The sequence below is a fragment of the Syngnathus floridae genome, chromosome 15 (assembly GCF_059516105.1).
Source record: "Syngnathus floridae isolate MCC-2025c chromosome 15, RoL_Sflo_1.0, whole genome shotgun sequence".
Lineage (NCBI taxonomy): Eukaryota > Metazoa > Chordata > Actinopteri > Syngnathiformes > Syngnathidae > Syngnathus > Syngnathus floridae.
The window spans coordinates 5,555,442-5,583,145 of NC_142427.1; the positions used below are offsets into that span (position 1 = coordinate 5,555,442).

The 27,704-nt window shown below is 42.6% G+C and overlaps 3 protein-coding genes and 2 long non-coding RNA genes across 11 annotated transcripts; 2 read left to right on the forward strand and 3 right to left on the reverse strand.

Moving 5' to 3' along the window:
• The first annotated feature begins 143 nt into the window (after positions 1-143).
• On the forward strand, positions 144-7,805 carry chrdl2 (chordin-like 2). 5 transcript variants are annotated; one of them, XR_015863136.1, is made up of 12 exons: positions 144-320; positions 492-604; positions 683-776; positions 1,009-1,151; positions 1,381-1,474; positions 1,639-1,700; positions 1,845-1,998; positions 2,365-2,553; positions 2,625-2,798; positions 2,872-2,964; positions 3,042-3,274; positions 7,726-7,805. XR_015863136.1 is itself a non-coding variant. In XM_088398973.1 (11 exons), the coding sequence occupies exons 1-11, from the start codon at positions 254-256 to the stop codon at positions 3,167-3,169; spliced, it is 1,311 nt and encodes a 436-aa protein (XP_088255099.1). In that variant the 5' UTR covers positions 144-253; the 3' UTR covers positions 3,170-3,466. The 5 variants fall into 5 exon arrangements, 1 of the variants encoding a protein (XP_088255099.1); XR_015863134.1 differs by lacking the exon at positions 7,726-7,805 and adding an exon at positions 3,344-3,466; XR_015863137.1 differs by lacking the exon at positions 7,726-7,805 and adding an exon at positions 3,357-3,466.
• Positions 4,805-7,322, reverse strand: LOC148386044 (uncharacterized). Its single transcript, XR_015863139.1, has 2 exons — positions 6,903-7,322; positions 4,805-4,988 (listed from the first exon to the last, which is right to left on the reverse strand). It is a non-coding gene; the product is annotated as an uncharacterized LOC148386044 (long non-coding RNA).
• LOC148386045 (sialidase-3-like) lies at positions 7,677-10,679 on the forward strand. Of its 2 annotated transcripts, none has more exons than XM_088398974.1 (3): positions 7,677-7,823; positions 7,958-8,192; positions 8,641-10,679. In XM_088398974.1, exons 2-3 carry the CDS (start codon positions 7,968-7,970, stop codon positions 9,634-9,636), a joined length of 1,221 nt encoding a protein of 406 aa, XP_088255100.1. In that variant the 5' UTR covers positions 7,677-7,823; positions 7,958-7,967; the 3' UTR covers positions 9,637-10,679. The 2 variants fall into 2 exon arrangements, with proteins under 2 accessions (XP_088255100.1, XP_088255102.1); XM_088398976.1 differs by having other exon boundaries at positions 7,687-7,823; positions 7,961-8,192.
• On the reverse strand, positions 10,438-11,787 carry LOC148386046 (uncharacterized). The gene is made up of 2 exons (XR_015863138.1): positions 11,708-11,787; positions 10,438-11,377 (listed from the first exon to the last, which is right to left on the reverse strand). It is a non-coding gene; the product is annotated as an uncharacterized LOC148386046 (long non-coding RNA).
• Positions 11,788-13,085: 1,298 nt separating this feature from the next.
• On the reverse strand, positions 13,086-27,530 carry LOC148386047 (voltage-gated potassium channel subunit beta-2). 2 transcript variants are annotated; one of them, XM_088399063.1, is made up of 15 exons: positions 27,415-27,530; positions 26,865-27,173; positions 17,636-17,679; positions 17,512-17,549; positions 17,296-17,375; positions 17,108-17,152; positions 16,857-16,901; positions 16,689-16,732; positions 15,431-15,517; positions 15,271-15,356; positions 15,067-15,187; positions 14,883-14,977; positions 14,594-14,714; positions 14,390-14,478; positions 13,086-14,319 (listed from the first exon to the last, which is right to left on the reverse strand). In XM_088399063.1, the coding sequence occupies exons 1-15, from the start codon at positions 27,498-27,500 to the stop codon at positions 14,230-14,232; spliced, it is 1,380 nt and encodes a 459-aa protein (XP_088255189.1). In that variant the 5' UTR covers positions 27,501-27,530; the 3' UTR covers positions 13,086-14,229. The 2 variants fall into 2 exon arrangements, with proteins under 2 accessions (XP_088255189.1, XP_088255190.1); XM_088399064.1 differs by lacking the exons at positions 26,865-27,173; positions 27,415-27,530 and adding an exon at positions 23,993-25,569.
• Between the last annotated feature and the right edge of the window lie 174 nt (positions 27,531-27,704).

The following is a 27,704-nucleotide window of genomic DNA, read 5'->3' on the forward strand; positions in this document are numbered from 1 at the left end:
CTTGGTGAATTTATTTTTACAAAGCCCAAAAATTATTTTAAAATCTAATTTACAAGACATCCTGATAACAAAAAATCAATTTATTGCATGTGGTCGCATGTCATGATGTTATTTATGCTGCAGGAGGCGCCATCGCTCAAAAGAACAAAACTTTCCTCCCGTTGCCGTGCATTTTGAATCGTGTAGAAACATACATACTATTTTACTGCGTAAACCTCTCGGAGCGTATCACGTTGGAGTTGGGGTTGAAAAAATGAAGTGCTTGTTGGTGTCTTTGATGCTCGTTTGGTGTGCAGATGCTCAGCTGAGAGGCCGCAAAGGTAAAACATCTCGGCCACGCGCGTAGTCTTTCAACAAGGACATTTGTCTGTCAGGGTGGGAAAAGATCATCTCGCCCTTCTTCAAGATTGCATTCAGTTGGATATTTTCTGTAAAAGTTTTATTCTGTCGCACAAAATCTGCTCATCCTGTTTTTTTAACCACTAATGCAGGCTCAGGCGTGCTGTGCACATTTAAAGACAAGACATTCAAGCCAGGAGACAGTTGGCATCCCTTTTTGGAGCCCTTTGGACTCATTATGTGCATGCGCTGCTCCTGCACTGAGGTAACCTTTTCTCACATTTCAATCCAAACAAGGATATAATTACAGGTTTTGTGACAAATATAATGTGGTTTGTTTCAGAAAGGTCATGTAAAATGCAGTAAGATTAAGTGTCCTCCTTTGTCGTGTGGCAAGCAAGTAGTCGACCCACAGCAGTGTTGTCCACGATGCTCAGGTATACGTCAGTGTTTCCCAGGGGCGCAGATGAGATTTTGGAACGGGAGGGTGGGCATGTTTTGTATAGGATATTTGAACACAAATGGTGGAGGAACCCATGTAGACTGTAGAGACCTTTAACAATATTCACAGGCATATATTCTTTATCCTCTACAACGAAGGACCATTAATACAGTTGTGCCTTGGTTTGGTTGAGCCACACAATACAAGATGGTACTTTGTTTTCTTAGATGAGCCCAAGATCCCAGCTGGTCTAAGAGCTCCTGTGAAGTTGTGCAGATATAATGGAAGTGTCTATCAACCAGGAGAGACCTTCATCAAACGTAACTTACCAGCCAAGCCAAGCAACCAGTGTGCCATGTGCTCGTGCTCTGTGAGTCACACCATTTCATTTCCATTTTGACACAGTAAATGGTGAAAGTGTGCCATGTAGACAGGTCATGAGTTGCCTGGCAACCAGTACAGTGTGTATTGTCTCTAATTAGCTTTACAGTACTAGAATTTGTATAATTGCCCATTATTCCAGATGAAAATACATCATAAAAGCTCTTTTTTGTTAACTTATGGAACTACAAATACCTCTGACTTTTTCCCCCACTCAGAATGGAAACATCTTCTGCGCATTTAAAACCTGCCAACCAATCAGTTGCTCCTCCCCGGTCACACTTGCCGACACCTGCTGTTTGGTGTGTAAAGGTAGTCCAACTTATTCCAGCTATTAAAGAAACTTATCTCTTCTCATCTTGGACTGGAGTATTTTGGTCAGCGACTGAATTAAGCGCTACCACAATCCTAATATTTGATTGATGTTTCATGTTGTGCAATCACGTTGATTTTCAAATTCACTTTGTTTACTTTAGACTCCAGCACTAGTGGGTCATCATCAGCAGAGGATGGAAACCAGCAACTGAACAGAGGCGTGGTGTGTTATTTCATAAATAAATTCCCAATACTCATTTTACATGAATTACTGTACATATCCTTGACATTATTTTTTTTAATTATATTTTGGTCTCAAAACATTTGCATCACTCAAGTATGTGTCCTGTATGTGTGTTTGTTAAAGAGACATTCAGTGGACCAGTGTTCTGGCGAGCCAGTTAGAACACGGTCTCCCCGAGTCCGGTCTTCTCCCAGACACCTGAGCCTCAATAAACTTAACCTCAGAGGGGCTTCGGAGACCACTGTGAAGATTTTGTTGCAGAGGAAACATCAGAAAGGTTTGCTATGCTAAATGCAACCGTGTTCCTGAATCAAAACTGCGCTGTAAGATGGAATAGTCCATTTCACGTGAACGGAGGGGTGGAGCGCTCGAAATAATTATAGCAGTTTAAGCACATTCACTCAGATGCTTAAATGACAACTCGAGGCATCAAGTTTATTTTACACACACATTGATGACTGTATTACATGTAAAATGAATATTCAAAAGAAAGAATAGCAGCGCCATCTGGTGGAGGAATGCCCCCTTTCCCCTAATGCAGAGGTTTGCATTTCTCAAAGAGCTTTTTATTTTTTTTCAACCATTTTTCCCCTCCAGTCATATACCAACCATTTCCATTATTTTTGCCCGTCTCTCTCATCAGCATGTTTATACAACGGCAAGACCTACTCGCATGGAGACATGTGGCACCCGGTTTTGGGCAAGGTCCTGGAATGCATCGTGTGCTCTTGTAGAGACGGCCTTCAGGCGTGTGAACGCATCACGTGTCCCAGCCAGTATGCGTGCCAACATCCGGTCAAGTCGCCGGGAAAGTGCTGCAAGACGTGCCCAGGTAGCCAAACACGCGTTTTCTTATATAGCTGTTGAAACTAATCCACATTCTCCACTTGTGTTTCCATCTAGAACATAAAGTTGCAAGTAACCAGACTCAGTGTTACTCGGGCTATAAAAACAAACTTTCGGTTTATAAAGTGGAATCAGCTTTGAAAGTCGACTCTCCCAGCACAGTTCGGATGATGGCTATTGAAAGAGCAAATACTGCTGAGGTGGAGGTGCAAGTGTGGAAGATCGTAGATGGTACATCTCATTTTTGCCCCCCCTCCACAAAAAAAACTTTCTGATGTGTAAATGACTGACTTCTTTCATACAGGTATTTTACAACTGATGGAAATTGGAGATGTTCAAAGGACAGATCTTGGGGATCATCCAGAAAATTACACATTACTGACAACAGTTGATGAAGGTGATTTCAACAGTGTTTCTGTCCATTCATAGTCGCATTGGTAAATGTCGCTAACTCTCGTTGGATTTGTTTTCCAGAGTTGTGGGGCAAATTTAAAGAGGGAGTGAGCAAACTGGATCAAAGCGCCACCATTTGTGAAGATGGTATCCGGGAGATGATGACCTTCCTCAATCCCAAGCAGGTCGAAGGCCTGTGCTCCCCTTAACTCCATTTTGATATTGTGACTGGACACTTTTGGGAACAGTATTAACGCATACTTCAACTGCATGGAAACCATTTGTTATTCCCGGATGTGGACACAAGCGACTTGGTATGTACAATTATTATTTTTAATGTACATATTTATTGTAAATAAGACATTTTCTCACATAATGTAAAGTTTTTGTCGTTAGTAGACTGCTCTTACTGGCCGTCAGGGGGAAACTTCACAGAAAATGTACTTCTCTTCAAAAAATTGAAGATTTTTTTGTTTGTTTGTAAAAATAAAAAAAAAACTAATCAATCTGAACTCCACCCTCAAGCCTGTTTGATCAACAGGTATCAAGTTATCTTTGTTTGCCATGATTAAGTGAGAGCTGCCAGAAGGCTCCAGAATAATATTGCTCCTCTCTGAACTCCTCGTGTGCCCCCTCCCCTCCAACAATGACTCATTGTACTTTTTTCACACTTTTGGCGCCAGATTGCTCGCTCCCTCTCACACTCCAGGAGGTATTTCCAATTTGCATGCCTTCATTACTCACACAAAAATGTTTGCGCAAGCCTCTGAACCCGACAGCTTGCACAGTCTGTCTCCGTTCACATTGATATGCTTCTGTCTGCCCATCTAGTGTGAGAAGCACGTCGTTTATTTTACTCAAGGTTCAAATTTGTCACACACACACTTGTTGAGCTAGGCATGCTTGCTCTCTTGGCTCTGCAAATTGTAGCAGCTGGGGGCAGTCAGTGGGTGTAAATCACACATTAGCTCTGCTGCTGTGCAGGACAGAGTGAGTGAGAAGTGAGATGCATTTGACAATCGAGGTCACCACTTTAATTGGAACCATCGTCTTAATACGATCACTCGTCATGATACTATGACCACAGTCTAACGTCTTGAAAGATCTTTCCCAAAAGAGCTGCAAAACAGCTTCCGTTCTCAAGTGTGATGGACAGATGTCCCAATATTTGTGTCACTCATCTCCTCCACTTTCTTATGAAACCTTCATACATGTTTGAGCTGTGAAAATATATCTGATTAAAGTCTCCATTGGCTGGAATAGAGTTAATCTCTACCGTGTCGTCGCAGGGCTTTCCATGCTACGTTGCGCCAAGCTAGTTCACTTTACATTTTTCTTCAAAAGGAAGAGAAAGACCAAAGGCATTGCGGCAAATTGTATTAAAACGTAATCAAGCCCTAGAGGCGTGTTTGCTTTCCTAGCTGATTCATGCACTCTGTCGTGTTTATACTTCATGACAAATGCTTCAGAGATAGGCCGAGGGCCCTGTTATTTTTTCACTCCCAAGTGTGAGTCATGCCGAGGAATCATGAACAATAACAGCATAAATGTCATGAACACTATGCTCCTCTTGATCAGTAAAGCCAGCCACCTTTCAGTGGTTGTGATTTATCTGCCCTCATATTCAAATCTGAACCTTCCACATGAGTGTGTTCCATCAAAGGAAAGCATGAACGGCGCCAGTCTGAAGAAGCGAGCTCATTTGGCACTTGATTAATGAGCAGTGTTGATGAGGTCCCATTTGGTCGCAGCCAGATTTGGTGTCGACCACCTTGTTAGCCAAGCTCCAGTGGATGACCTTCACTTTGATAGTCAGATAATAATAACAAAGATCCACACACGAGTCATGAAATGTTTTTACTTATTTTCTCCTTGGATGCAACTCAACCAACGCTTTGGCTTCTCAGCATTGACTGTGTTCCATTGCACTCCTAAGAGGACGCTTGTATTTTGTCTCCAAGTCCGTCAGCAGCATAAGCGCCTCCTTGTGTTCTGTCTTCGTCACACAAGTGCCACATAGCAAACTGCCTGAGTAGAAAAAAATGCTAAAACTTGCATGTATAAAAATGGTGAGTGTGAACTGTGCGTTGTCATCTAATGTTGTACTTTCACTTTCAGCTCGAGAACCATATCAGTAGATTGTTTTTGTCTCAACAGTATTTGATCCTTAATTTGTGCGAAAAAACTTTTCGTTCCCATCGTAAATCTCCAGATTATAATATAAAGCATACAGGGTTTGTGTGTAGTGCAGCCAAACCAATTTCAGTCTTTGCACAGCGTCTGGATGCTATCAAGTGTTGCTTTGGAGCCTCTGTAAATATTAAGATTCTTCAATGTGTTCTGCAGCATCTGAGCAGCTGCTCGAATTCCTGTTAAAAAGAATATGGGCATTCCTCTTCACCATGGGGCCATTGTGCAGCCAAAGCGTTTTTAGGCCTGGAAGAGATTCTGCCGAATAAAAATAGTCACAAGTCCTCACCATTGGCCCGCGCCACATCAGGATTTGATTTAGCCTGCATCTTCTTTGTGCAGTGAGAGAATCTCTCAGGCACAGCCCCATCCTCATGTCTCTTGGAAATTTCACCGTGGTCTTTAGGAATGTCAATTGCCACGATCAACAAAGAATCATTTGTATCGTTGAGGCAGTGTATATAACCACTTAGACCTACTACCTACTACTAGGGAGTATTGTAATGCTCATCAGAGAGCAAAGACTTTTTTTTGGGCAGTTCAATGTTAATATGTATCGTTTTGAAAGGTATGAAGATTGTAAGAGAAACATGTATAGACTCAAAACAAACTATATTAATCATAAGTGTGCTCTCTTAATTGTGAGTCCACGTTTTCTTTGATTTTAGTTTTAAAGAAAACAAATATTGTAATGTTAAAATACCGTACAAGCAGTGACATTACAAAACCAACACATTGTGACCTCTTAAGACTAGAGAAGCTTCCAAAAACATCAGTGGAGACTTTGTCATCATCAAACATCAGGACCTCCACGGAGATAAACTGAATTCTGTCTCCAAGAACGCCTGTACAAAACACTGCCATAAAAATAATCGACAAATACATTTATGAGTGTAGATCATTTTTACTTTGACAAATGTGCACCACCTGCCGGCCAATTTGAAAATTGCAATACTGCATCTTCATATCCAATATAAAGCAGCTCCATTCTAAAAGCATTGAGTTCCTGTTCATGATGTGGACATAGACATATAAAACAGTACAACTACGCACTACTTTAACTATTAATTGCTCTTGAGGATCTCGAGTGTGGCCCAAACAAGGTTACAGTATTCTCTTTCTTCCAGAGCCAATAGTCTACTCACCTTATTTTAAAAGGTTCGTGCTGGGAAAAATTGCTGGAATTATCGAGTCTATGCTAACCCTGGAAGAAAAATGCAATGATATCCGAGGTTGTTGTTTTTTTCTCTTCATGTACTTGTATACAGGACAGGGGTGGGCAATTAATTTTTACAAGGGGCCACATGAAAAACCTGAGTTGTGTCAGAGGGTCACACCTACGATAACTTAAACCTGCTCAATTTTCTTCCATTGTAAAATGCATTAAATTATTTATTTTAAATAGTTGGTACTGGTAATTAGAAGAATACAATTATTCTGTTTATGTTTATATTAAGATATGTGAAATTGTGGTGTAAAGGTCAAATAAAAAAACAATCATTAATCAGTACAATTTATTCTTAACGTCTTTAACTTTTCCTCAAATGACAAAGCCGCTGCATCTCTGGATGTGAAGTTTGATAAAAAGTCCTTGTTGGGCTTGCAGTTTTGCTAGCAATGCATTAGCCTCTGATGCGCCCTGTTTATCAGACAGATGTATTTTTTTCCCATGCTTGGTCGTGTAGTGGCGACTCAAATTCTATTCTTTAAACACAGCGACCTGTGTACCACAAATCAGGCACATGGCTTTACCTTTCATTTCTGTAAAGAAATACTTGGCAGTCCATGTCTTGTTGAAAACACGGCACTCCTTGTCAACTTTTCTTTTCTGAGGGTCAGCACACGTTTCTCAGGCAGCATTACTTCGTACTGTTCACCTTCACGCACAGCTCACATACACGTACGCTACACGGAAGTGCGACGCCTTTCAAAATAAAAGCGAAACAGTTGTATTGTACGCACGACACTATTTTTTTTTTTTTTTTAATTACGATTGGCCTCATGCGGGCCGGACAGGGACGCACAAAGGGCCGGATGTGGCCCGCGGGCCGTAATTTTCCCAGGTTTAATACAGGAGTTGCCATCTCCTCGCAACAGCAAGTCAGCAACTATCCTCCTGTCCAATCGGTGGCGATAAAGAGTTTATTGGCAAACGCGAAAGCGAGAAGTCAGCAATTTCTGTCAATTTATACATTTATTAATAAGAAAATAATCATACAACCTGGACTTCTGATATAGTCATACATTTTTTGATAGGAGTAATATTTCTATTGACTAATGCTTGACAACATTATGGCTTCGAAGGCTTTTCGAGGACGTCATACTGCGCATGTGCCACAATGGCTTCTCGACGCGCAGGGACTTTATTTGTTTTAATTCCTATTTTCGAATGGGATCCGTCGTCTCGATGGATATTATCTACAAGTACGCAGAAAACGACAAGTCAATAACAATTATGGTGCCTCGCGAGGTAAAACCAGGCGCAGGTTTGGGTTAGCGGCGCTCAAGCGAACACGGAAGTGTCGAGGAAGTAATTCTCCTTTCCTCGTCTTCCTCTTTTTCGTTCGTCCCTCAGCGTCAGTGTCAGCATCGCTGGAGCTCTTTGCTCCACTTAATGAAATGAGACTGTGTCGATCAGCTCAAGGTGACAAATGTGAAGTGTGACAAGTGACGGTAAGGACTTTTCCCGTGCCGTATTGCACAACGATGTGATGATGTGTGTGAATGTGAACTCTTCTTCTCTATGAGTCTGCTTTAGTACGTGTGCAAACAAGATGTTGTGACTTGATAATAAACGTGCTGCACAGAAGCATCATCATGGGGAACACGCCATCAAAGAGCGACGGCGGAGAGGAGCCACCAAAAACAACTTTATTTGAGAGGGAGCCAAGTGGCATCACGTACAGAATCCCCGCTCTCATCTACCTGAGGCACAGTCGCACCTTTCTTGCCTTTGCAGAAAAGAGGACCTCTTCTCGTGACTGTGATGCCAAACTTCTGGTTATGAGAAGAGGGGTGCACAGTGATGACGGATCCGTTCAGGTAGGAAATAAAAATGACTAATATAGGCAACTCCCATTGGTTGTGTCAATTTAATTCGGAGCAGCCATATTAAAATGGATTGTGTCTCGTGATCTGGAAATAACATAGGGGACATTTTAGCTATTGCACCTTATATGATTTTATGATACTTTAACATCATTGAAGTGTTTATGGGCAAAGTTCAAGGTCCAAACTGAGAATCATTATCTTTCAAGGCAGCTGATTTAGTAAATAAGTTTAAGATCAGGGGATGTTTGAGAAAATTTGTCAATATTCGCACGTTCTGAGTGTTAGTTACTTAGGTAAGATGAGATGTACCGAAGTAAAATTCCTTGTTTGGCATGCTCAAACATGGCCAATAACGATTCCTGAATCTTGAAATAGTATTTGGTTGTGCTGGTGTACTTAATGAAGAGTCCACTAAGTGCATTTTACCGCTATCTTCCAGTGGCTGTCGAGTGAGGAGTTGTCAACAGCATGCCTGCCGGACCACCGCACGATGAATCCCTGCCCCGTTTTTGAAAAAAACACCAGCACTTTGTTTTTATTCTTCGTCTGCATCCTTGGCAACACCTCTGAGCACAGGCAGATCATCACAGGTAAAAACAAGACACGTCTTTGCTACGTCAGCAGCGGCGACGACGGCCATACATGGAGCGAGGCGAATGATGTAACGGAAAGCGTAATTGGACAAAGTATTCGTAAGTGGGCTACATTTGCCGTGGGTCCGGGCCACGGGGTTCAGCTGGAGAACGGGAGGTTGATTATCCCGGCCTATGCCTATTACATCCCATACAAGTGCTTCTCCTTTCCTGTTCCTCACACGGTTTACCCTCGTGCGCTGACGGTGTACAGCGCGGACTTGGGCAAGACGTGGCACATAGGCAAGATGCTCCTCAAGAAGTCGTGTGAGTGCGAGATGGCGGAGATCATTGATCACGAGGGCCGAAGTCACTTGTACTGCAACGCCCGCAAATTTGGCGGCCACAGATGCGAGGCGCTGAGCGAAAACAGCGGCGTCTGCTTCGACAAACCCCGCATGGCCCGAGAGCTGGTAGAACAACCCAATGGCTGCCAGGGGAGCGTCATCGGCTTCCCCGCTCCAGAGTTCATCCCCAGCGAGGACGCCGAGAACAAGACGTGCGACACGTCCCCTCTGTCTCCCGACACTCAAACCTGGCTCCTCTTCATGCACCCGACCAACAAGCACAGCCGGCGAGACATGGGCGTGTACTTGAACCGCTCACCCCTACACTCACGAGGGTGGGACCGGCCCCAGATCATCCACAGCGGTCCCAGCGGCTACTCAGATCTGTCCTACAACCGGGATAACGATCAATTCTCGTGCCTGCTGGAATGCGGCAAAGAAAGCGAACTCGAGCAGATTGCGTTCATGTCGTTCACGCTCAAAGAGGTCATGCAGACAAACAGGAAAACATGCTAAATGAGCCCTGTAGCTTCTCGCAAGCTTAACATCCAAGCATGAACAATGCTATGCTAACATTGCTCTGTGTTTACTTGTGTCCCTCTTTGTGGAAGTGCGCATGCATGCAGGAGTCATGTGGTCTGATGTTTACTTACTTACATGACATTGTACATAAGTCCAATGTGCTACTGTATCTTCCTCAAATAGTGGCTGGGGTGCAAATTTGTAATCAGCGTGTATTTAGGAGGAGGCCTTTATTTCTACAGAAGCTTGTGTCAAGTTGGAGCTGTATTCAGTGTTGTCTTGTCCAGGGAGAATTCTTACTTGTCGTTTGCAGTGGGAAAAGAATGTGTAACTTTCTTGCCTTCGCATTTTATTTTTTCGTGCTTTTGTTTTTATTGTTAGTCCCTATCAGTAAGGCAGTTGAGGTAGGTTTCGCTTTCTGAAGGCGTAAACCGAGATGGTGATTATGAGTCATTGCAACTTTTCTTGTGACTGCATGTGACTTGACTTGACAAAAAAATGAAACCATGACACTGTATATTTTTAGATTTATCATATCTTTATTTGTTCAAGAGCTTGATCTACTCCGCGACCAATCTAGGCACATCTATTAGAGTGGCGGCCACTATTTGAGGACATAAGCTATTTAAGGAACAAAACTGTTTTGTGGGCTGATTTTACGCATGCTGCTCTGCTGTTAGCAGGCTTTGTGTCTGTGTGCGTGCGTGCGTGAGTACGTCGCATGCTTGACAAGTGTTCCTTACCGCTTCCCGCGTCTTACAAAACTGTCTACATTTTGTGGATTTTTCCTACCTCTTTTTATTTTCCTTCAAACAAGGAGTGTAGCATTTCTTCCACAATCCAGCTTTCCTCTTATTTCATTGTACTGTACTGCAATTCACAAATGCCTTCTCGTGTCATACAGCCTATATCTGAGGGGGGTAGAAGCAATTTGCCACATCCAAACTGTGCCAAATATAAGTAACCGAGAAGATGATTTTTTTTTCTCTCTACATTTGCTCATTTTAAGCAAAATGAATAAAGAATTTTACGATTTACCTCTCCATGTATGTTTTCAGGATACAAGAACTGTGACTATTGTGTACAATTGACTGATTGAGAGTCACATGGCCTCACAGGAATTTAGTTCGAAATAACACACAAATTCTACTGTATATCTACATGCATAATCTATATGACTTTATATAATAACCATTGGACTTTTCAGCAAAATCAGTGTCACTCCCTACATAGCCAAAACCAGTGCAGTCCACAAAAAGTTAGAAACCTAGATACAAAACCTACAAAATTCTTGTCAAGTTCCGGATGGTTGTCGAATGATGACTTTTGTCAGATTATACACCCCGCCTCCCTCCAAAATGTACACACCAAGTCATTTTAGGCCACTTCTTTGCCAAATGTTACTGTTTCTTCACTAGTGTCAGTGTGTTTTTGTTGACTGTTGTGGAACGTGACAAAAGATGCATGGCAGTTTTTTGTATAAAATAAAAATTATAATGGAATCATCTGTTTCTTAAACTCTCAGAGGTCTATAATTGAACATATGATGCTATACAATTTATAAACTAATCTCATAACATCAAATTTAAATTCACATGTTGAATGTAAAAGTCGAAAGCATTTCTTTGAGTATGTGTGCAAGACTCGTTACACAACTTTGGACTTCCCTTTTTAAGCACTTCTTCACATCAGCATAAAGTTGTTGAACTGGAAATAACTCCCTTAGGGTGTGTCCCTGCAAACAAATCCAATTACAATGTTAGTCTTTATTTGTCTTTGTGAATCAATAAGCACTATTGAAACCACATGGAAACCACTGGGTCATTTTTTTTCATGAAAAAAAAAGCCTGAATAAAAAAAGGCTGACTATACATGGGCATTTTTATGAAAAAGAAAAAAAAAACCTTTACTATTTTTATGAAAAAAAAAAAAGCCTTACTATACATGGTCATTAAAAAAGTCTTACTGTACATGGTCATTTTTTTAAATGAAAAAAAAAAGCCTTACTATACATGATAATTTAAAAAAAACTTACTATACATAGTTTTTTTTAAAATTAACATACCTTGTGCCTTGTCCAATGCCATTCTGTAGACAAAACAAATACAGTGAAAACCATGTAAAATTCAGGTACAAATGTATCAAATGAATGTGTCATGTGTCTGCACCATTAGTACCTCGGACAGTTCTTTTTCCCTGCTCTTTCCCCTCCAGTCTTGTTGTGCAGTTGATCAGCAGATTACCACACCTACTCCCAGCTCGTTAACCCTGCATTTCTGTGACTTCTCGTTGCTCGTCTGGCTTGCTACCTGTTGCTCTGCTACCTGATTCTGCTCTCTTCCTATTACCAGTTCTAACTCCTGTTGCCGACCGAGGTTGCCTGTTAACTCCTGAACGCTGACCGGGTTGACTCTCCGCTTGTCCCTGACCATGTCAGCTCTATGTTCTGTCTGCAGTTTGCTCTCTTTTTTTTTTCATTCCAGTCTCCCACATCCCTTCACGTGTTGCACATGGTTCATGACAGTATGAAGTAAAATCTACCATTTGAAGACATTTTAGAACACACATATAATTTGGCCTTCCATATCGCAGAGAGAATGAAGATGGAGGAAATTGTTTGCCGAATTACTCGTGCAAAAGAATATTAAGGACATTTTGCAGAGCCAATGCACACAGGGTACTTTAATGGAGATGGGACTTTTCTGTTATCTTCTTTTTCATTGCTTTTGCCAAGCAGCACCTTCCCAGATTGTATGAATCACATTATGACTCACATTTATTTATTATTTTTCGCAAAGTGTTTTTGGTCGCAATTTTTCTGCACATATGGTAATCTGTATCAGAGTGGCTGTAAAACACACCCACTCTCTTGTCATCTTTGCGCTGATGGTATTCAGGCTCACTAGTGTTGGCGGAACAGATGTTGGCTGTTGATGGTACAAATGTTGCTCTTATTTTGCTGGACACTTCAATACCCCCTCCTGTTAAAATGCAGCGTGTGCCAGGATCTGTTTGACCTGAGATGGTGTTAAAGACAAAAACAACAAAAAGCACTCTTTTTTATTTATTTATTTTATTTTTTTTAAATCATGTAATGTGCTTTCCCTTTAGACGCAGCAACAGACACGTTACATTCGGCATGTTCAGCATGAATTGTTGCCCCTCTCCGCGCTTCCTCTTTGTTGCAAGACAGTAAAATAGAAGTTATGCAGGCAAAGTTTACATTTTCATAGGTTGGATTGAATAGTTGATGTACACTGGACGCAACACTCAGTCAGACTGGTCACAGAGTAACAGAGGGTGATCCCTTCATGACTTCTAAATGAACCTCTTTGCCTTGCTGCCAAATGGATCGGCCTATATACACTTGAATTGTGTGCTAAGTCATCATAAAACTCGCCACCCAAGAGTCCTGATGGTAGTTATGTTCATGGGAAATGACAAAAGGAACATAAGTCACTCATAGAAAACTAAAGGAAAAGCGTGGAAAGGCGAGTATTACATGTTCAGGATCATTGGAAGCAAAAATAAATTCCCAGAGATGATTCGAGAAGCTAGAAAAGGCTTCCATAGAAAAAGAAATAAATAAAAACAGCATACATTTGCTCAATCTAACCCTTGTAACAAGACTTTGACATTTGACCTCTCCTTGTACTCTAATTATCTTCAACATCTTATTTCGAGTTTTTAATCCAGCTACTGCAAATGTACATAAAAGCCATGCCTCATTTGACAATCTGTCAGGGCTTTTTTTTTTTCTTTTTTTTTTTAAAGGGACATGCGCACAGATGAGGCAAAAAAGTCACTGCCAAGAGACCAGCAGGGTTGTGAAATGTACTTGGACGTTGACCAACCCGCTTTGACCCCATTAAAGTAATGCGTGAAAATACACATGATAATCCAAAGACTGTCTGCTACTTTTTTGAAATGCATCCATTTTCTTTAAGAGCAGTAATTCTCCGCAAAACTTTGTAAACTATAATTTCACGTTCTTAGTGCATTTTTCATACCTCTGAGTAATCTGCCTATTTCTAAAAAGCATGTGATGTTATCTTTTTTTTTTTTTTTAACCTCACAAGTGAAGCAATCCATCGTGCCCAAACTGGTTAAAGCATCGAATCCTTGCCCGACCAGTTGCATGCACACAAATGTTGGGCACGACACATTTGAATCGACCTCCGGCACCTTCGGTTCTTCTTCTGCTGCTGGGCACACAGTTCAGACATTTAAGATGCAGCTAGAAGGAGGTCGCCAACACATCGCTGACTCAGTCAGGTTCCCCTTTTCTTAGTCCAAGTCCATATTTGCTTTTGAACCACTCATTATAACCTTTGACCTCCTCTACTGTAGACACAATTTTCCAGTCACTGAGTACTAATATGACCTGTTTTTGTTCTGATTAACAACTGCAAGATTTTTTTTTGTTTCCATACATAATACAATGTATTGCGCACAATGGTTTCTGCGCTCATTCTGGAAGCATAATGTTGCTGAGGACATGCAAGTTGTTGAGTACACGGCAGAGAAAAAGCAAAGTCTTTTTGTCTTCTTGGTGGTTCTTCTTGCTTTTCCTCGGACGGAGGAAGTTCAAGCGCGAGACTCTTTCTTTGAGTGAGGCTTGTTTCCCAGCACGGCGTCCATCTCTGTGACTGTTTGGGGAGTCATTTGGGATAAAATCTGCAAAGGAGGAAAAATCTCTACATCTGTAATTCCACAATTTATAATGGATGAGAAGAAGAAACTTTACCCGCAGTGCGCCCAGGTTCTCCAATAGCTGGTCTGTGTTTGAAACACCCAGAAGCACTGAGCTGACTCCTTCACTGCGAAGACACCATGCTGAGGAGGAATGTTAATCATGAATCCACCATTGTATTTTTAATCCCCTCATAACAACAGATTAAAATAGTGTTAAAAGTATGATATGAATAAAAGATCTTTGTTTGGGTGGTACCGATGGCCAACTGTGCAGCCGTGCATCCCAGCCTGTCTGCCAGTAGGTGGAGCTCCTTGATTTTGGCCAGCTGCCTGCGCCCCTCTTCACTGTTCACCCGCTCCCTCAGCCACTGGTAGCCCTTCATCCGCAGCCAATTGCAGAAGGAGGAGGATAAAAAAGAAAATCAGGTGAAATGCTTCACTACTGATTCCTCACACCCCAAAAAACAAAACAAAACACATCACTGATTGGGTGGGGAATTACACTGAGCGGAATCCCACAGGAGGACCGGTTAAATCAAACTGACCTTCATTGCTGCTCTGGAGCACTCTGGTACCCCATCGCTGTACTTTCCAGTGATTAACCCACACGCCAGCGGTGACCAGGTCATTGCTCCGACCCCTGAAAGAGACCAATGAAGTTGGTCTTTGCCTCTTTGACAATTAAGCGGAGATCATTGAGAGGAATATAAATATTGGATGAATGGCTACCGATCTTGTGGTAGAGCTCAGGCAACTGCACCTCCACTTTATCCCTCTGGAAGTAGTGGTACTCTGCCTGCTCGCACACTGGCGGGATCAAGTTGAACTGGCGGGCCACCGAGTAGGCTTCCTGTCATGGGAAACATTAGAAAAAAATCAGCTTCCCCATCTGCTTTCAAAGCTGGGCAATTTTAAGCAATAATTGAAGGTCACCATGATTTCCATGGCGCTCCAGCGTGAGGTGCCCCAATACATGGCCATGCCCTGATTTATGACAAACGTCATAGCCCGCACAATCTCTGTGGAGAGCAGTTTCAAATGTCAAAAGGAAAACCAGATTACTAAACCAGATTTTAAGCATGCTCGAATTTACCTTCCATTGGACTGTTGACATCATTTCTGTTGGCAAAAACAATGTCCACATAATCGAGTTGGAGTCTTGATAAACTTCCTCTTAAACCTGCCATGGATAAGAGACATAAAGCATTATATATTTTTGATTTTCAGGTCCCAATTTTGACTCGATTCAATTCTTTCATTTTCAGCAAAATAAATAATTTTCTAACTAAAATATGTATCCATTTTAACATATGCATTTTGTCCAAAAAACCCCAGTAACTTTTTCTAACTACAAAAAAATAAATACCTGAAAATTTCATTACATCAATGCATATTTTACGTGGTTCAAATCGATTTTTAATTGATTTTTGATGAATTTTTACATCCTTACATAATAGCAGGTACAATATAATATGATACAATGGATTAGAATAACAAAAACTACATTACAAAAGTCTACATCTGGCACAATATAATCACATGATATGGTAAAAAATATATATTGAATTTGTTTGAATAGAATACTTCTCTATTACTGAACATTGTCTTATTAATATTTTAGCATGCTTTGCTTCGGTTGTTTGTAGACGGCAATAGTATTGCGCATCCGAAAAGGACACGAGTGTCTTACAGCAATTTGCGCGGCACTTGCCAAATGATTTTACAAAAACAAATGATAAATGTCACTCATGATGACGCTGGAGGAAAAGTCTTGTTTGACATTTGAATTCAATCGTACGACATGTGAAAAGAAAAAAAAAAGCTTTTGAGCCAGAAACAATTTGAACAATGCCGGTCAGAAACCAATCTGTTTTTAGAAGGGATATGTCGACCGTCTGTTATTCATTCTTGTCAAATGTCATGGTTCATCCTGCGTTCCAACCTCGTGTGTGTCATCATTTTTGTCCACATTTTAGTGACAGGCCCGAAGCCCTCTAGAAGCCCAAGTATGAGCTCCGTCCCATTCATGCCGTGCAAACGTTAAAAGCTGCACAAACTTGACCTGTTACGTAAGGGCCTCAAATCAAAAGGCTCATGACAATGACGGCCATTCAAATCCATCTTTAATTGGACAACCCAAGGCCATGCTACACAGGATGTGCTAAACAAACAAAAGTAGACTTCTTTAGGATTAGCTTGCGCGAGCCGATTAGGCGGCTGGAAAAACAATGATCCAGAGTTGGATTTTCCATGGGAGCTTCATCATATTCTTTTATCCCCCTCATCTGACCCTGAGTCACTAATTTGCACCAGATAGTTTCATCCAAAAAGCAATGGGGGTGATGCTTTACCTTCAATGATGTGCTTTCTGGAGAGCCCTCTCTCTGTTTCCGCTCTGTGAAATAACAAAAATACATTCTGATTATCTGAATTTGAGCACAACCAGTGAGGGAACAACAACATCCTGATTTGAAATAATAGCAGTACTGCACTGAACAAAATAGCACTTCAATACTCACTGGCCTCCCCAGTAGATCTTTGTCGTAATGACGAAACTTGAGCGTCTATGAAAAAAAAAAAAGGAATAATTATTTGTTTTGAAGAATTTATGCCATTTTCCTGCAATTGGGATGTGGGCTGGCTCACTTGCGTGAGACTAAAATTGACCTGATTTCAACATACAATATACTAGGGTGTGTGAAGTATAATACAAATTTTATTCCTTAGATACGTTAGTGTGATTAATAAGTAGTTTAAGATAGTAAGTGACCTCCATCCTTTCTTCTTGATAATGTTTCCCAGCGTGATCTCTGCTCTGTGGAGAAACAAATTAAGGCTAGTTAATTTCATAATAATCACTCAAACTGAAAAACACAGCTATATAACATGATTGTGATTGTTCCATTTTCTAGATGAGATGATACAAAGAGGAAGATTAGATCATATATGAAGTCTGACCTTCCAGAAGCGTAAACCTCTGCGGTGTCAAATAGGTTGACCCCGTTCTCATACGCTAAGGTCATCAGGTTCTCTGCCATCTGAGGGAAGAAAATAGAGGTTGAAACGAGGAGAGGAATGTGATGCACACGTGACCACATGACAAAAGAATACACAATTTGTGGCTATCGATTTGGTCATCATAATAAAAAAGGATGCTTGTGAGCCAGGTCTCACCACATCCGATATTTGCGATCCAAACGTCACCCATGTGCCTGGATGAGAGGAGAGTTATGGCTGTGTGTTACATTGGGGGTCATGAGAGAAAGATGAGATCATATTTCATATATGGGGAACTCACCTAAGCCGAGGCAGGAAACACGTAGGCCGGACTTCCCGAGGTTCCTGTGAGGAGACAGAGAAGACACAAGCTCAGAAATAAAAATCCTTTTGAAGCATCATCTTGATACGCTTTGTACAGGCCTATTTTCAGGAAATGTAACCTTTCGCAGTAAGCATACTGAAGCAGGGAGGTCAATTTTATTGCTGCCTCTCAGTTCCCCAGTTGATGATGCACAAATTACTTGAGGGATGTATATTGATTTATTGATCAATAGTAATACAGTCCATGCAAAAAAAAAAAAAAAAAACGAGCCAGGTCACGTTATTACTCCCACTCAACTGCTCGATGCGCCTGTGGTTAAAATGTGTCTAATTGTTGCGAGAACAATTGACCTTCTGCCGTTCATATGTTAACAGCTCACAGTAGTGGTCCGCTTCAGCAAAATAGCTGCTGGGTAGCGGGCTCAGATGTGGTCCGAGCCAAAAGTCCAGAGTCTGAGTGCTAAATGGCTGAAAATGTACCAGCAGGAGCTGAGGAGAGCTTTATTACCCAACATGCCACATTAGATTACCCAGACGGCTGAGTTTTGAAGGGCGAAAAAAGAGCTGCAATTGTGAGCGCGGGAGCACGTACAGACCAAACGGTTTGATGCTGCCGCTTCTCCTGCATGTGTGCTCTCCTAAATCCTAATTAGAGGCAAGTAAAAGGGTGGGAGAGGAGCATCAGAACTGCAATGCTACTAGCTGCTCACTGTCTTTTCATTACCGGTGTCCCCCCCTCCACCCACCACCATTTACACTGCCTGCGTCCGCCACAAATTACCAAATGCAGAAAGACAGTCTGTCAGAGCATTTAGACTCAGCCCAGCGAGCCCTGCTTTTATTTTCTCTGCTCTATTTTTAATGCCTGACCCCTGAGCTATTTTTAGATTTCTGTACATGTAAGCGTTTGTGTCCCGTTGTGTGGGTGTGTGTGCGAGTGTGCATACACGCACCGGTGTGTATGTGGAGTGTAGGTGTGAAATGCTTATTGTTTAGACTCTGTCAAAATAGCACTCTCCGGCAGGGTCAGGATTGCTTAGCTGCAGGGAGGAGGATGCAAGGAAAGGCAAGTAGGCTCGAATAAAGTCGATTGCTGGGACGCGAGGCCGACTCTCCAACATGGATTCCCACCAATGACAGCGTGACTCCTTTGAGACTAGCAACACACTGGCAATATCGTACATGAGGCACACGGGACTTCCTCTGAGCTTGATCACGTCTAAACTGTTTGTTAATGAGTGTGAAAGATGGATGGATGGATTCAACATCCTGGCATTAAATATATGTGCCACATATACAGCATACTATATAGTGTTAAAAAAAAAAAAAGTCAATGGAGTCAGTATTTCTCTTCCATCTGCACCCTCCCGCACTGAGCCCAACTCCACAGCTCTCTGCAGTGCTGCAGTCTGCTTATTTACTATCAGTGAGTGCGGAAAGGGGCACATACTCACTCCTGGCTTTCACTGACAACCCGCCCCTCACTTTCCTCTGACACACAAACACACACACACAATCTAAGATGAAAGTCCGCCGACATGCCATTTCATGAGAAATGCAAAAAACACATTCATAACGTGCTGTGCTAGCACGAGAGCGGCCGCACAATGCGTCGACAGGCCCGTTCACGCTTGATGAAGATGAAGTTGAAACACAAGCGCACATCTGCATGGCTCCACATGAATGCACTCATGAGCAGCTCACGCAGATGCTGCTTTGGCTTTCACAAAAAGCACCGCATGGTTTCTTCTGTGTTATCATTTCTGCCACACAATAAATCACCAAAAGCCCAGACAAGGTGATTGGACGGGATGCTGTGATACATTATTAATGGTGGAGGGCAGGAAAGCGCACAGGTGCTCTGTCATGGTGTAGTCAGCATTTTAACCTGTGCTGACACCTCCGGTTAGCTCGCTCCCGCGGTGGCAGCGAAACAATACATGCAGATGGTTGCAAGCGCATGATGGATACTTTGCTCCATGCAGTTGTCTTCAGAAGGCACACTCATGCTGAGCAGGCTCCTCTCCGCAGGGAAGCACACCTTAGATATTAATAACACTCACATCAATGTGAGTGTGTGTGCATTTTTCCTAAGCAAACTGGTGGCAAGATGGTGGACTGTTTTTAATGATGCCCCATGGCTACTGGGCTTGAAAGGAATCTACAGGGTGTCTTTAAAGTCTGGACACATACTGTACTGTTGGCAAAAAGAGCATATTTCCAAGACATGATATTTTCAACTATAATATTGTTCCAATTATATCGATCTGAAATATGTTTCCAAGAATTTGATGGCGTCATTTGAACTAGTGACTTTAAGAGATCACAATAGAATATATTTTTACATTCTTTCTAATAATGGATCTGGTCAGAATTCCTCAGTAAGCTGCAAGTAGTAAAGGATAAAGAATATATGCAAGTGAGTGCTATTCAAAAATACTGTAACATCTCTCTACATGTGTTGTTCCACCATGACGGAAGAATAGCCTGTATTTATTTAAACGCTTTTTAAGACTGAACTGTAGCCAGTCGATCGGTCAACGAAGAATTTCCGTGTTACCATGAAAATGCAATCTGTAACTGCCTCGCAGTTGCAGTTTCTATTTGTGTGTGTTTTATTCTTGGCTCCTATAAATAATGCAGCGCGGTTAGAGGCAGAACTAATTTTTCCCGATACAGAAGTTTCCGCAACGTCACTTAAGATAGATGCACTTGCATAAACAGTTTAGCCAAAGCAGGGTTCCCCAAACGCTCTGGCAAAGTTGTCAATTGGATTTGCACTTAGAGCAAAATATCTTGCTGAAATTCTATTTATTTAATGTTGTTCTTAAATCTGAGGTGCTGTTTCTTGCAAAGTAAATGCATGATTAATTTCTTTGCATTTTTTTCTCTTTTTCATCTTGTCTATGCTGCTCACAGGCACATATTTTCATTCATTTATTTTGGTGGAAGCCTTTTTCAGTGACAGTCTTTCTCACCCAAACTGTTGCGTGTAACAGAAGTAGTTCTTGTCAGTGCTCCACTTCTCACATCGGCTATTATTAATGGAGCGTGCTAATAAAAAAAAAATCTTTGCGTAATGTCTTCAGTTTGGGGGTACAGTATATTAAAACAGTTAAGAAAGTAGGTCTGTCCTAATTAGAGAAACTGTGAGAGAATTGAATGGAAAAGAAATCTTCTCTCTCTCTCTCCCATTCAGCTTTATTAGTGGTCATGTCCCGCCTATTAAAATGCACGTAATGAAGTGGAGCAGCTCCAGTTGATATTAAAGTAGTGAACCATTTTATGATGGTTGGAAAGGTCCCAGGAGACAGTCATGGACAAAGGCACACATATTTCTATGGCAAAAACATAATAATGGCTTTCAAAGTTGTTTGAAGACCCTCTAATGTGAATTTGTTACATTATATATGTTAGAATATCATTTCTGGTGCCGTATAATTGTGATATATGCCACTAACGGATCTTTTTTGGCTGAAGATATATGCTTGATAAAGTCGAAATCAGTTGAGGCGTCGTTTCAGTGCATTTAGCGGTAATCTGTATTTTGGTCCAGAGTTATCATATTATAATGCTATATGAGAAGGTCAGCGCCACCTGCCAACTAGCTCGACCGTATGTCTGGACAATGAGCGATGAAGCGGAATATTTGAATGACGGCTCACTTTCCCTGGCTGGCTGCCTCATAAATACTATACCTCATAGACTTGGAAGGCTCAAGGAATTTAACATGATTGAATGCAGTTGTCCACATGTTTGGGCCCATTAGGATGTCAGATGATGCATTTTGTATGATGGAAAGCATTTGAGCTGGGCTACTCACTGTCACAACAACAAGCTGAAAAAAAATAATGCAAATATTCTATCCATGCATTTTCTATACTCGTTTGTCCTCATTAGGGGCAAAAGTGAGCTGGAGCCAGCTGACTTTGGGCGAGCAGCCAATCGCAGGGCACGTATTGATAAACAACATATGGACAGTCACAGTGGGAACAATGCAAACTCCATGATAATATATATACGTAACTACAATATTAGATTTCTGATTTCAAGGCACCACTGTATATGCCAATACAATTTAGGAAAAACTGGCTGAGGTCATTTTAACAAACTGAAGCAGTTTGAAGGAGCAAAATGAATGACCTTCATTTTGTCAGGGCACCAACTACGGGAGGTATAGTGTATGCACAAAAACTTTGACAAGGCTGTCGAGATTGGATGATTTGTTCATGTGCTGCTGAGATTTGAGGCGTTTAAAAATGCACAGTTGAAGTGCACTCCGAGAGAGCAGCGAGCACTCACATCACAATGCTAATTGCTGCTAATGCACTGCTCTGTCTAACCACAGCCAGCGTTCCGAGTGCTCGAGATCACGTCGGAGTTCGGAAAACATGTTCATGTTGACTTGCGTTGGAGCTTTCGCATGAACTATGGAGCAAAGTTGATCAAAGTCCAAATGTGTGGAAAAACTCTTAGGAACCTTTCTGTTATTCAATTTGGCAATAAAAGTAGAATACACAATGGAGCATTTTGGGCATTAAAACGCCGCCACTGTTGCCAAAAAAGACAAATTCCACTGTTCCTGCAGCTCAGTGGACTTTTCATGTCTGATTGTGGCTGGTGAAGCCAAAAAATATGGGGCTGTTCCCGTGGAAACACCCAGTTGGTGTCATCCTGCTAGGTGGCACTCCGCTGCATTCACACCCCAGCTCCGGCCGCTGATCCTCTTTCGCGTTCTCTGAGCGTTTCCTGCACATTTTGTGCTAGAGTGGACTGACCCAGTCACGTCGCAACCATTCATTTCTCCACCACAACAATAATTCATTCATATTAAATGTGCATATACATCACTGACTTTGTATTCTGCTCATGTGAGAGAGCGAGGGCTATTTTAAGTCATATTGTCCAAGGTCATAATGGGATGTTAGTGACAGGTTATTTGATTTGCAGCTAATCTTAGCTTTTGCAGGTATAAAGATCTGCTGTGAGATTTTGGAATGAACTGGTTCTAGAAAATGTACACGTAAATTATTAAGCAGAGTGTCTTTTGGGCTTACACTGAGCGACTGTGCTGTACTGTGCAATAAATCTTTTGGTAATTCACCTTTATAATCCAATTAAGCAGCTTTTAAAGAGCCTTTCAATGCGTGATGTTTTTTATTCATGGTGATCAAGTCATCAAAATCTACCTAGACATGATGAATCAACAAATTCAAGTGAATTCCAACAGGGAATGATGCAGTATTACTGAGTGCTCCTCAGGTTAATGAGGCGGCCCATTGGGATTAGCCAACATGAACAAACAGCAGGAATGACAGGTGCCATCTGCAAAGTGCGACTCGTGTCACATCTGTATCACTGAGTCCTCACTTCTGCCACGCAATGTCAGCAGCACAAAAGGCGACAGGAGGTGAGCTTTGATTTTTGTTTCTACGCGATGAAAAATGCACAGCACGGACTGCGGCCGGCGTAGGCCTGATAAGCAGCAGCGGTAGCAACGCTTGCGCTGTTGGTGAGAAACTAAAGGCTATGCCGGGGGGGGGTGTTGCCATGGGCAACTGGAGGTGGCCGTATGCCGGGTCGACGACTGCACTGGCGATTAGTGACACTTTGTCGGGAATGGCAGAACGGCAAGGCCAAGAAGTGTGAATGTTGGTTTCATTGCGTGCTCTGGGCCCCTTTTAAAACCCCATAAATAAAAAAAATGAACTGAGGAAAGGATGGAAGCGGTTCAAACAACTTGTTTAGGAAGGAACCTGATCATGAGAACTTTGCTACTTATTGGATTCTACAGTGACCAGATGAAGCTGTGCGTAAAAATGGGATTACTTTTGTCCAAACGTATTCCGTAACTAAAGCTCAACAAGCTCAAATCCAAAAAGAAGATGATGTTGCTCTGTTTTCATACATCATGACTCAGACCTGATGTTGTGTGCTGCAATGTTTTTTTTTTTTTTTTTTTATTCCTCCTGCCACACAAAAGCTTTTTAAAGCCTGCAAGATAGGCGCGGGTCATTTGTGAAAAACAATTTCTTTCAGGCTGACAGTAACATTAATCTGTAGGGGGGAAACTGCTTGCTTGTGGATTAAATAAACATGCTCATGTCCAGCAGGGCTTAGAGTTTTTTTTGTCTTTGGCTTTTTTCACACATACTGTAGAACACAAATGCGGAGGAGGCTGAGGTAAATGCACATATAGACAACCTGCACAGTATGTTCCACAATGTTTGTTGGCAACCTTAATGTCACCTTCTAGCATAGCTCTTGCTTAAAGATGAAAAAACAAATTAAAATGCATTTGTGGGTTGCCAAGGGCCACCTGTGGCACACTCACCTGTACTTCATACTAGTGTGGCGCCCAATGGCCTCCTTCATGTGCGCGTGACCCTGAGGCGTCTGGCGTGACCCTGGGCCCTCCCTGGTCTTGACCGACCCTTGGGAGGTGTAGTTGCCATTGCGTTCTTGTCCACTCCCTCCTCCTCCACCACCTCCTCCACCTGCTCCTCCGCCACTACCACCTCCACCGCCGCCACCTCCTCCGCCGCCACCTCCTCCTACTCCTCCGCTGCTGCCTCCCGGGGGCGGAGCGGTGCGAAGGCCACAAAGTCGGTCCTCGCTGCGACTCTTGAGGTTGTGCTCGGTGCAGGCGAAAGACACCTGCATCCTGACCCTGGTTTCCGGGGGATGACTTTGGGAGTCGAACCTTTCACTTGACAAATGTCCAATTGAATTAGTAGAGCTTGCTTGTTGTTGCTCCACCTGAGAGGGTCTCTCACCGGTGAGCCCAGGTTAAAGATTTTCTCTGAGAGTTCCAGGGGGAGGGGGTGCAGACAAGTGTCCAGCCTCTAACATGACACATGCAGAACCGCTGTCTGCTCTGTCTCCTGTCTGCTGATGCAAACCTGGCAGAAGGCTCTCTGACTTTTCACAAGATGCATCAGGACTGCAGTCCACGTTTGGAGAAAAAAAAAAACGGAAAGCTTGCTTGCAGCTTTAGGGGGGTCTTGTGGGAGACCTCAGTAGAGGGGCTCACGCATATGAACACACAGGCTCCTAGGGCTTATGTCTCCTCTTCAGCTGAAGTGAGTTGTTCTCGCCTTGAGCCGGAGAGCTCTCCGGCGTGCCGCAATAATGACACACACATCCTGACACTTGGCGTCGAAACAGAGCATTTTCCTCCCGTATTCTTTTTTGTCGCAAGGTGGCAAAACACGGGCTTAACATCAAAAATTCAGTGCATCATCGTCATGCGTGCAGCATCTCCGCGCACCGTCAGTTTGATGGGAGGGGGGAGAAAAAAAAAAGGAGACGACAGTCGGAAGCTACATCAGATCCCACAAATGTATCTTGTTGGAATTACCTTCTTCAGTGTGCGCAGCGGCGAACATGCCGGCAGCAGCTGTGCAAGCCGTGCGCGACTCTCCCGCTTCTTCGTCTCGCACAGAATGGAACGCAGCAAAACGCACTGAGCATTGCAAATCAACTGCAAAGGCTCACCGTGAGCGTCTTCCCTTCATCATTATTTTGAAAAAGATTTTCCCCCCCTTCTTGCTTTTTCCAGAAGCTCCTCAGAATGTTCATGACACACGGCGCAACCTCTCCCTCTCTCTCTCCCCACGTCTCTCCTCATCCTCACTCTCTCTCGCGCTCTCTCACACACACTCTCCCATTCATCACACGGGTGAACAAATTTCCTCACATCATGTGTGTGCTGCTTATGCAATGTTGCCTTGTGGGTGAATTGGAAATAAATTACAACCATGTAATAATTTGTACACATGCAATAACCCCATCACACGTAAAGCTCTAAAGGCATGTCTGCAGCTCCGCATCTTATCCACCACACCCATTTATCTGAATGAGCAGCCATCACAATTCTACTGCAACATCTTAACCATCATCTCTGAGTGTGAGGCAGATACCCATATGCTACATCATCACAGCACATTAAAAATGATGAGTCACGTACATGGTATGTGTTCACAATTCTGCACACAACAACAATAACAAGAATCCCTGGTTGCAAATAAAATTGCACACATTCATCATTTTCTGCCAGTTTGCTTATATGTCAAATGGAAGCTCGCTTTGGAGCCTTCTGCAGTCCCAGAGCAGATTGCATATGGCAGCAGAGTGGAACTTTTGTTAAACTGGTAATTTTCCACTTATGAAAACTGCTGTGTTGTCTTGCAACAAAATACACTGTCAATTAAATAGTAGGAGAAAATACAGGAGTCTCTACATGTCATATGTGTATCATCACACATCATAAAAAAAGATGAATAAAGAACATGAACTTGAACCATGAGTTCATCTATTCCCAATGAAGCTACCTTTGAAAAGGGGGAAAGTTGGGATGTGCGTTTCCAAAATTATAGTCAAGCAAGTCCCCTGCTAAAGCTAATGTGTCTCTTTTACGTCACAGGTAAATATGTCAATATTCTCAGTTATGTCGATTATTTTACATCGAGTTAATTTTCAAGTGATGCAAGTGCAAATCTGTCAAGCAGGGAGGGGCCACGATGATGCTGCCACCTAGCGACCATCTCTGATTAAGAATATTGTAAAGGTCTCTTCATCACATTGTCAGAATTATTTTTGTAAAATAAAAAAAACAAACATATCCCAGAATAGCTTCACTGAACACTTTTAAAGTGGAGATGTAAGCAAGCCAGTGAGACAAACAAGCGCCTGTCAAAACATGGGTCACTGACCCTCAGTATGACTCAACCAAAATACCAAGCCCACTCCCACCCCTGCTGATGCTACCCTGTCAAGCTTGAGACCAAATCTGGGTTTGGGGGGGGGGGGGGGGGGGTGGGGGGGTTGTCTTAGCGGGTGCAGGCTCCATCACAAGCCATCCTCAAAAACGTCAAGACGCTTTCATTTAGCTTTGAAATCTCATCAAAGGTGTGTGACAGTTCTTTCTGGGTTAGCACCGAGTCTGATGTCTTCAACCTTCAATTCCATCACTACTTAATTATGTATGCAGCATCTATGCATTAATCATATAAAGTAGAAAAACGGTTGCGGTGACATTGATCGACTTCCGTAGGTTTCCAGAATTTAAATCAGTGAAGTGTTAATGATGTACGTTCAAAGCTCATCCATTTCATTAGGCACACATGAAATTCAATGTACTGTATATACTGTCTTACATACCTATATCTTGTTTGAATTGTAAAAGTAGTGTGTGTTGTTGTCACCTGTATGACATGGCCGAGCGCTCCGCCTCGTAGTTGGGCAGCGAGAGGCCGCATTCTCTCAGGAAGAGCTCCAGTCGCCGTCGCTCCACCAGCCTGTGTGCCGCCTCTAGGATCTGAGATGCCAGGGCCTGGGACTCGGTCTTCTGCTCCGAGCTGGTCTTGCTGCTTCGGGATCCGCCAGCTTTGGCCGCGATACTTCCCGAGGAGGAAGACGCTTTGGGCTTCTTGCTGATGCCATATAGGTCCTCCACAGAGTACTTTCCGCCTTTGCCTCCTCCGGTGCCCCCACGGCTGGCGAACATTGTTATCCTGAATACAGATGCTGGAACAAATCAGTCTTGAGCTCACTTGTGTCAGCTACTTTAGGCAAAAGCAGCTTGTGAATTTGGATCAAAACAACAAGGCGGTGCTATCTTGAAGATTTGTGAAGATTGGAGGATATCGGGCATCAAATGTCTGAAAAGGAGCACTTACGGGCCCTGCTAAACATCAAAAAGTGGTAGACTGCTCCTTGGCAGCGTCTGTGACTAAAATAAAACAAAGAACACACCTGTCAGCAGCATACAATGGCTCGCTTGCGATGATTTGAGGTCCTTCTTTGAATAAAAAATGGATCGGAGTAAAAGCAATCCGCATCTTTCTCTCTTGATCTCCCAAAGGAGGGACACTGAGGGGATTTGTGCTCAAGCCCCACCAGCTTACATTTGTTCAGATTACCAGCCAGATGAAGTAACGCTACTCTTGCAGGCCGTCATGTAATCCGGAAGAGGCTGGGCTGATGCAGCTCAACAATTTGACCTTCACCTTAGGAGACAATTTGGTGAAAGTAGGACAGCTGAT

Excerpts from the sequence above, each read along its gene's own strand:
- LOC148386045 (XM_088398974.1), top strand. The coding sequence starts at position 7,968 with ATGGGGAACACGCCATCAAAGAGCGACGGCGGAGAGGAGCCACCAAAA. Across the intron at positions 8,193-8,640 it reads GTGATGACGGATCCGTTCAG|TGGCTGTCGAGTGAGGAGTT; the intron begins GTAGGAAATAAA and ends GCTATCTTCCAG.
- chrdl2 (XM_088398973.1), top strand. The coding sequence starts at position 254 with ATGAAGTGCTTGTTGGTGTCTTTGATGCTCGTTTGGTGTGCAGATGCT. Across the intron at positions 777-1,008 it reads GTGTTGTCCACGATGCTCAG|ATGAGCCCAAGATCCCAGCT; the intron begins GTATACGTCAGT and ends TTGTTTTCTTAG. Across the intron at positions 1,701-1,844 it reads AGCAACTGAACAGAGGCGTG|AGACATTCAGTGGACCAGTG; the intron begins GTGTGTTATTTC and ends TGTTTGTTAAAG.
- LOC148386047 (XM_088399063.1), bottom strand. The coding sequence starts at position 27,500 with ATGCGGATTGCTTTTACTCCGATCCATTTTTTATTCAAAGAAGGACCT. Across the intron at positions 17,376-17,511 it reads GATCGCAAATATCGGATGTG|ATGGCAGAGAACCTGATGAC; the intron begins GTGAGACCTGGC and ends TTCTTCCCTCAG. Across the intron at positions 14,978-15,066 it reads TGAGCTCTACCACAAGATCG|GGGTCGGAGCAATGACCTGG; the intron begins GTAGCCATTCAT and ends GGTCTCTTTCAG.